Raw genomic sequence first — 7,340 nt, 5'->3', positions numbered from 1 at the left:
GGTGAAGGAGTGGGTTTCTCCGCCGGTCACGCCACGCCCCGCCTTGCCAGAGGTCGATGACAAGTTGGAAGTCGATCGGGACTACGATTTCGACAGCGCATCATACTAGGCCCCCAATGCGCGCGGCCGGCAGGCAATGAGGAGAAGTGGGAAGGACGAGGTTTGAGCTTGGGACCTGCTCGGTGCGTCCGCTTGTCACTGCTTGTCATTGCCTTCTTGCCTTCTTGCCGAGACCCAATCCGATGCCATCGCGCACCCTCGTCGCTCGCGCCACAGCAGCTTAGAGCGAGCCGTTGGCTGTAGCAGCTGAACGAATACCCCATCTCCGTCTCTCATACCACAAAGGACTCGTCCGGTCATTCGCGTTTTCAGAACACAACCTAATACCAGGATATGTCGCGGCCATACCGTCCTTTTGCGTCGTACAACCGACTGCGTAATTCATCGACTCGACAGTCTCCTGAGGCGGCTCGTTGTTGTACGGTTCGGTTTATGCGTACTTCACTATACCGCCTCTGCTTTCATGTCTGTGCTGGTAACTTAATCCGCCGCAGTTCCCAGCACATTCCGCCGCTTTCAACCCGTCCCAGGTTCCTGCATAGTCACTTTTAGCGTCAAGACCCTAGTTCCGTCCTTTCTCATTATACACAGACTTTTCCAGGCCCTCATCTCTCCGTCGGTTCCCGTCCATGCATCTCTCCTCCGCTTTCGTTTCTCAATACTCTGTGTTTCCATGCTTCAGTGTTTAGGTGCACACAGGCCGTGTCGACTACACATTGTACATGCATATGGTGCATGGTACCCCTGCTGTATGTACACGATGATCGGTATCAAATAATTTCTTTCTCCCACTACTCGTCCTCAGGCTCCCAGCCATACAACGCGAAGATGCGACGCAACCGTCTTTCTTGTCGCTCCCACCATATACCCCCTTGTCCATACCGCTTTCCTTCCGGGCTTGTAAGAAGTGGGAGGGATATGGCCACTGGCGGCTGGCCAGAGCACCATACATGTTGGAGAGACATCGTTGCCAGGCGGAGACACACATCTGATCACGTTAAACAGACAATCATATACGCGATATACAAGTTCTCGTAGACACACAGTTACATCCAATCTCAAGATGATCAAGTCTTTTGCAACATGACGACGATCGGGACTCGGAGAAGCATTCTCTAGCGCTCCTGGGCAGATACAGACAGGGAACAATCATACGCCGCTGTAGTAAAGGTTGCTGCAGTCCAAGGTAACTGAGGTCAGCTTTGTACCTGCGATGTGTACGATGTTGCGATGAGATGGTGGGCGAGATCAACGAAGTAGGCTGACTTATGCAGAATGTACGGCAGGAGAACACCGTAGTGAGTGGCCTCTCGCTGACGACTGCTTCAGAAGAGCCCGCGTCAGAGAGACCCTTGTATGGGAAGAATGGGGCTATACTGGAAGAAGATCCCTCAGGCACCTGGCCAGCTCTTCAGCTTTGGGAATGCCTGCTCCAGTACTTTGACAACGTCGAACTCGTGGCCCGTCGGCAACTTAACCCGGTCGGCGCGAATCTCCTCCAGAGGATGATTCGAAGGAGCATCAATCTTACAGTCTCCATTCCAGATTCGAGTCGCATTCCAGGCTGGGATGGTGATCGAGCAAAGGCGGGTGCAGCGTGTGGTGACATAGCCGAGGGTTGGCAGCTCCGGGATCGGGTGGTTGGGTTCGGTCTCGAAGCTGACGCCCAAGAAACGGAGGAGCGGCCATGCGTCCGCCATCATGCGAAGGTGGCTATCCGTGAAGCGAAACTGGTGTTCTGGAAAGTTCAGAATGATATGTTCGAGCCCGGGCACGTCAAACAAACACTTGACGTGGTCGACGAGGTCAGGGGCTTCTGGATAGTAGCGTGACGCTAGAGACTGCAAATTGACCTTGCGGAGTGTGTGCGCGGAGGCGGCACAGAGTAGTGTCAACGTGTGGAACATCGCCGAGGAGCCGATGTGCGACGACAACTGGAACTCCTGGAAGTTAGCGAACTTCTCAGGTGGAGGAACCTCATCGGACGCTGCGGCAAAGGACGTAAGCCATGGATAGAGGAGGAACACCTGGACGTAAATCAACTCACACTGCAGATTGATCCGGGTTACTTCCAGAACGTGTAGTGATGTGAAGTACTTCAACGCTATGGAAAGGTCGAGGGTCCTGAACGCCTGAATGCCCATGTAGCGGAGACCTGGGGCGACAGTGACGGTCTTGACACAGGTTCTCAACACCCAGGCTGAGAACGCCTCGGAGGAGTCTTCACAATCGTGGAAATCGAACGTTTCAAGGCTCAGTCGCTCCAGAGGTGGAGCGACCAAGCAGAGGAGGTCATTGTTGGAGGCGCATGCTTCAGACCATTCGATCTGTCGCATGCCACAGAGGAGGGAGGAGCCGTCGGTGATGAGGCTGGACAGGAACTCGAAGGTACCAGGCGTTACGACCGCGGTGTTGATCTGAACGGATCGCACGAACTGCGCATAGTGTAGGAACTTCGGCCACATGGAACTCTTCACGATGGTCGATGCGTTCTTCCAAATATATCTTGAGTCATATGTACGTCAGTCACACCGAGACGGCGAGAGTTGAGATTGACTTACTCCAAATACTCCTGCCCACTCCTACGCTTACGATTGCCGCCGTAATTGAAGTAATCGAGGTCGAGCAGTTGAAGAAGCATGAAGATGTCCTTGTTCAAGTTGCCCCATACCAACGGTACTATCGCCAAGAAGCAGTTCTTGTTGATCCTCATCTGGCGAACTAGCTGTACCTTGCGCCAGGACAGATCCTCGACCTCCTTCCAGAAGTGCACGGCAAGCTCCTTGCAGGCGAGGACCCTCTCGGCCGCTGAGAGTTCAGATTCCTTTCGTTCGATCTCCACCGCGTTGGATTCGATATGCCGCCCATATTTCAAAGCGGTGAACTTGTAGTCCCGCGCCTTGATGGCACCGTTGTGGCAGACAATGGCAGGGTGGCGGTGTGCAGCATCGGTCATGGTGTTAGGCTACTCAATCACTCGTCAGGGAACGGTGGCAACATGCCTGAGTTGGCACAATAAAGGGACCATACCTTGTAATATACGACTGGTACTATGAAGTTGTGGGCCTTCGAGCGTCCGGGGGAAGAAGGTGGGAGGCGATCAGTGATTGACTGGGTGATGGCTACAGCGGGAGGGAGAATGAGGGGACTTGCGCCGCGATGACCTTCATGGGGCAACGTACCTTTTCGTGCGCCGCTGTACGATTTCAGAGACCGAATCTGGTCACTGTATTTCTCTGTATACTGACAGTGAGAACCCGCTACATCCCGAGCGCCGGCCTGTCGCGGTTGGGGGCTCATATTTAACCACGGAGACAGCGGGATGTTGAAATCGTCTCTGCCCCGAACCCTGCCGTCCCTCTGCCAGCACATCGCTCACCTTGCTTGTTCATTCGCGAACTCACCATGGTCACAACGCGCTCTGACAACTCCAACAAGCACTATGGGAAGTTCGACTTACCCAAGCCCCGCCGCACTGGAGCTCAGGTCCAGGCCGAGCAAAAAGCAAAGACGAAAGCACAAAGGAAGAAGATCGACGCTGAGGCGAAGAAACAGGTCAAGGTTGCCCAGATGGAACAGGAGCTCACCAAAGCCGACGACGAGGAACGGAGCCGCCGAGTCAAGCGCGCTCGGACCTCTGGTGCGAGAGCTCGCACCACCAGTGTTTGCGATGACGACGGTGAGGACGAAGACGAGGAAGAGCTACCCAGGAAAAAAGGTAACCGTACGTTGAAGTCCAAGCCTGTCGGGGTGCCGGAGCCGGAGGATGTGTCCATGGCTGAGGAGGATCCAGAACGCGCCACTCCTGGCCCGACCAACAACCTCAACGACAACTCGGACGGCCGAACCACCGACACCGAGTTGGTGTCCCCGCTCACCGACATCGACACTCCAATTGCACCGTCTAAGAAGTCGAAGGCGGGGCTGGGTCTTCGTGCAGGCGTTGGCGCTGCAAAGGCGGGTCTGGACTCCCCAACCGTCAAGTCCCGCTCGCGTGGTAACCAGTGAGCGCTTTCCTTCTATGGCCGTGCGTGCGTCTGACGTCATGCTTACCCCGCGTGTATGTACACGTTCCCAGACAATCCTCTGCTCCATCGTCTGTCCACACCTCCTCCACCTCTCAGAAACTTGTCACCCGCACTCTTGACATACCTGCTACACCCTGGACCGGCCCCCCTCCTCCTACTCCGGGAGTCCGCAAGACTCAGGCTCCAGTCGCCAACGACAGCTCTCTCAGCGACATGGATGACGAGTCCTCGGAGGCTGTTCCTCTGGCGACATCGCAGCCTGCACCGAGGTTGAAGAAGAGGGCGTCTCGTGTTGTTGACTCACTCATCAACGACTTCGACGGTTCAGGATCTGAGGAAGACGCCATGGATGCTGGGTCCGGCTTTGTCAAGGTGAAGTCCTATATCATCCGTTCTACACTGTCGGACAGGGCTGACACCCCATAACATGCACTCAAGAAGGCGTTGTCGTCGAAGGCCTCGCTCAAGTTGACTGCTGATTCCGACGATGAGCAACATGCGCTCCCTGCCAAGACCAAGGTGCTCCCTCGGCCTGTTGGTAAGAAAGCAGCAAAGGCGTCTGGCAAGAATAAGGTCGACGACTCCGAGAAGGTCAGCGATGTCGACGATGCCGAGAAGGTCGACGACTCGGAGCCACGCCAGAAGCCTGCGACCAAGGCGAAGGCGAAGGCGAAGGCGAAGGTCGACGACTCGGAGCCGCAGCCGAGGCCTGCTACCAAGGTGAAGGCGAAGGCGAAGGTCGACGACTCCGAGCCACGCCAGCAGCCTGCTACCAAGGCGAAGGCGAAGGCGAAGGTCGACGACTCCGAGCCGCACCCGAGGCCCACGGCGAAGAAGACCAAAAGGAAGGTAGTCGTCGATGACTGCGAGTTCGACACCGACTACTCTGGCAATGGGTACGTGGAGACCGACGACGAAGCGGAGGAGGCCAACGCAGCCAAGACGAGCCCAGCAAAGCATGGCCAGCGTAAGACGAGTGCGGTGCGTGTTCCCTTCTGTCAACTCAAGTGATCGCGCTCATGAATTGATTCTAGGCCTTGGTCAAGCTCGAACCGATGGAACCTCCAGCAGGGAACGGTGGACGCAGGGTGTCTAACCAGGTACGTTCCTTCGATCTACACTGGTAATCAGTCGGGTGCTCACGACAAGTTCGAAACCAAGGAGCCGGGCAGACGCAACACTAGTGGCGTGCGTCCTCTTGTGATTGATCTATGTTATCACCGCTTACAATTCATAGTCTGGCATCAAGCTCGAGCCCGCAGAAGCTCTCGCATTCAGCAAGGAGAGGAAGCCAGCGAGAGAGCACAAGAGGCCTCCTTCTTCGGTTCGTACTGCAACTTCTTCGGGCCGACCTGCGAAAGATGGCACCTCCAAGGGCAAAGTACGAGTCCCGCATTGTGCTGTGAGCCCAAGTAATACTGATGTTCTGCAGGCGATCGACATAACGAGTGATGACGAGGCTCCAGTTAAGTCATCGCGCGCGACTTACAAGAACTCGGACCTGCCCCCTGGCGCTCACGACGAGAACCTCTGGAAGGAAGAGTTACTCCCCACGTTTCTCCGATACTTCGGCAGCCTCAAGGATCCCTGGAACGTGGGCGATGCTGACATTGTGCAGGTACTCCAACATATCTGGGACGTTGTATACGAAGGTCGTCTTGAATACACGATCACTACCGGTGACAAAGTACATGGGCTAGTGAGTGTTCGATCATTACCTTCTGCTCACAGCTAATGTTCCACTTGTGGCAGGCCATGCAGCGCGTGTATGAGTGGAGAGGAAGCTTCGGCAGCAACGCCCTACGCGCATTCGACTCCTGGTTCCGGACGAAGGGTGACCAGTACGCTGAACCACGTAAGAAGGCAGCGTTCTGCAAGAAGATCATACCCGACGGCCGCCTCTTCTACGAAGATCCAGAGGGGCGCGAGAGAATCGTGAGTGATCATACCTCCTTCCCACAGCTCATATCCATTTGATCTTTCATTGCAGGGGCTGTATCGTTCGCCTTTCGTCCTCGCTGCCTTTGCTGGACACCTTGACGCAACTCGAGGCGCGGTCATCATCAAGAGTCTCTACTCTGATCGTCAGCGCGAATCCCCATACGGTGCGCTTGGCCTCGCCGGTGCTGCTGTATGTCTCATCCTGTTATATGTTATAAACGGTGATGTTCTAATCTACAGTGCAGGTATACCGGGCTGCGGTTCTGTATGCGGCGGAGAAGGTTGTTGGGACCGGCCGCAACATCACGATCATCAAGGGTATCAATCACGTCACTGGCAAGGAGAGTAAGGACACCGACTTCAGTATGGGCAACTTCAGCGAGAAGACCAAGGAATGTGCGTTATCGGCGTCGTCCCTCAGCGACACCAAGATCAGACAAATCTGGGTACACGCCAAGAGTCTCGTTTTCGACACTCCGATCACAACTATGCAATCTGCGGCAAAAGAGAGCAACTACTCGAAGCTTGTCGACGATGAGGTGGATGAGTGAAGGTGAGTGGGTGTCTTCAACCTTTCGATCTCTGCTGATGAAAATCGCCCAGCGCATCACCACGTGTACCACCTCACCGCGGTACACGCGTCTCTTGCCTCGTATACACGCCGTCGGACTTACTCCTCCATATCACTGCTTCTTGTCATGTTGCATCGTCGTACCATACCAGTTGCGTCATTTTTGCTTTACATCTATCTTTTGCTATCCATCCATACCATTTTCTTGCACCTGCTCTACACGTCCTTCCTGCTCTCTCTTGTTTTGTTCTGCTACATTGCCATACTTGTCATGCTTCGTTAGTCTCCTGTTTTTCTTATATGTGTCTGGGCTACCTGTATTTCTGATTTGCTTGGACGTGTGGGCCACTGAACTGCATGTATGTACCTTGACGTCTTACCTCCTGATGTGCCTGTATACTCTTGACAATACATGGATGCCTGGTGCACTGTGACGTCTTGGTTTCCCTGTCATCAGCTTGTGCACCATGATGTCTTATGCATCATGTCAACTGGCGCACTGCAGGCACTTCAGCAGCACATCGTCTTACCCACTAAAATGCCTGTACACCTTGTGCACTGGAGCACCACGATGCCTTGCGCAACGCTACACCTTGAATACTGCAAAGCCTTGCACACTGGGACACCTGGAGCGCTGCGACACCTGGTGCAGCGCGACGCCTTCAGTGCCCCGACACCTTGGATACTGCGACGCCTTCAGTACCCCGCGCCTGGTGCAGCGCGACGCCTTCAGTACCCCG

The 7,340-nt window shown here is 55.0% G+C and overlaps 2 protein-coding genes across 2 annotated transcripts; one reads left to right on the top strand and one right to left on the bottom strand.

The window, feature by feature from the left end:
• Positions 1 to 1,451: 1,451 nt before the first annotated feature.
• L226DRAFT_526446 (uncharacterized protein) lies at positions 1,452 to 3,016 on the bottom strand (the record flags this gene model as incomplete). The annotated part of the gene is made up of 3 exons (XM_067679049.1): positions 1,452 to 2,047; positions 2,108 to 2,565; positions 2,622 to 3,016. 3 exons carry the CDS (start codon positions 3,014 to 3,016, stop codon positions 1,452 to 1,454), a joined length of 1,449 nt encoding a protein of 482 aa, XP_067530330.1.
• A 449-nt stretch (positions 3,017 to 3,465) lies between these two features.
• Positions 3,466 to 6,580, top strand: L226DRAFT_526445 (uncharacterized protein; the record flags this gene model as incomplete). Its single annotated transcript, XM_067679048.1, has 11 exons — positions 3,466 to 4,064; positions 4,139 to 4,460; positions 4,545 to 5,069; positions 5,123 to 5,188; positions 5,220 to 5,276; positions 5,326 to 5,469; positions 5,521 to 5,682; positions 5,707 to 5,787; positions 5,820 to 6,023; positions 6,079 to 6,219; positions 6,275 to 6,580. 11 exons carry the CDS (start codon positions 3,466 to 3,468, stop codon positions 6,578 to 6,580), a joined length of 2,607 nt encoding a protein of 868 aa, XP_067530329.1.
• Between the last annotated feature and the right edge of the window lie 760 nt (positions 6,581 to 7,340).

Source organism: Lentinus tigrinus (genome assembly GCF_003813185.1).
Source record: "Lentinus tigrinus ALCF2SS1-7 unplaced genomic scaffold L226scaffold_44, whole genome shotgun sequence".
NCBI lineage: Eukaryota > Fungi > Basidiomycota > Agaricomycetes > Polyporales > Polyporaceae > Lentinus > Lentinus tigrinus.
Note: the sequence above shows the minus strand (reverse complement) of the source record. Positions and strands in the feature narration are given on the sequence as shown.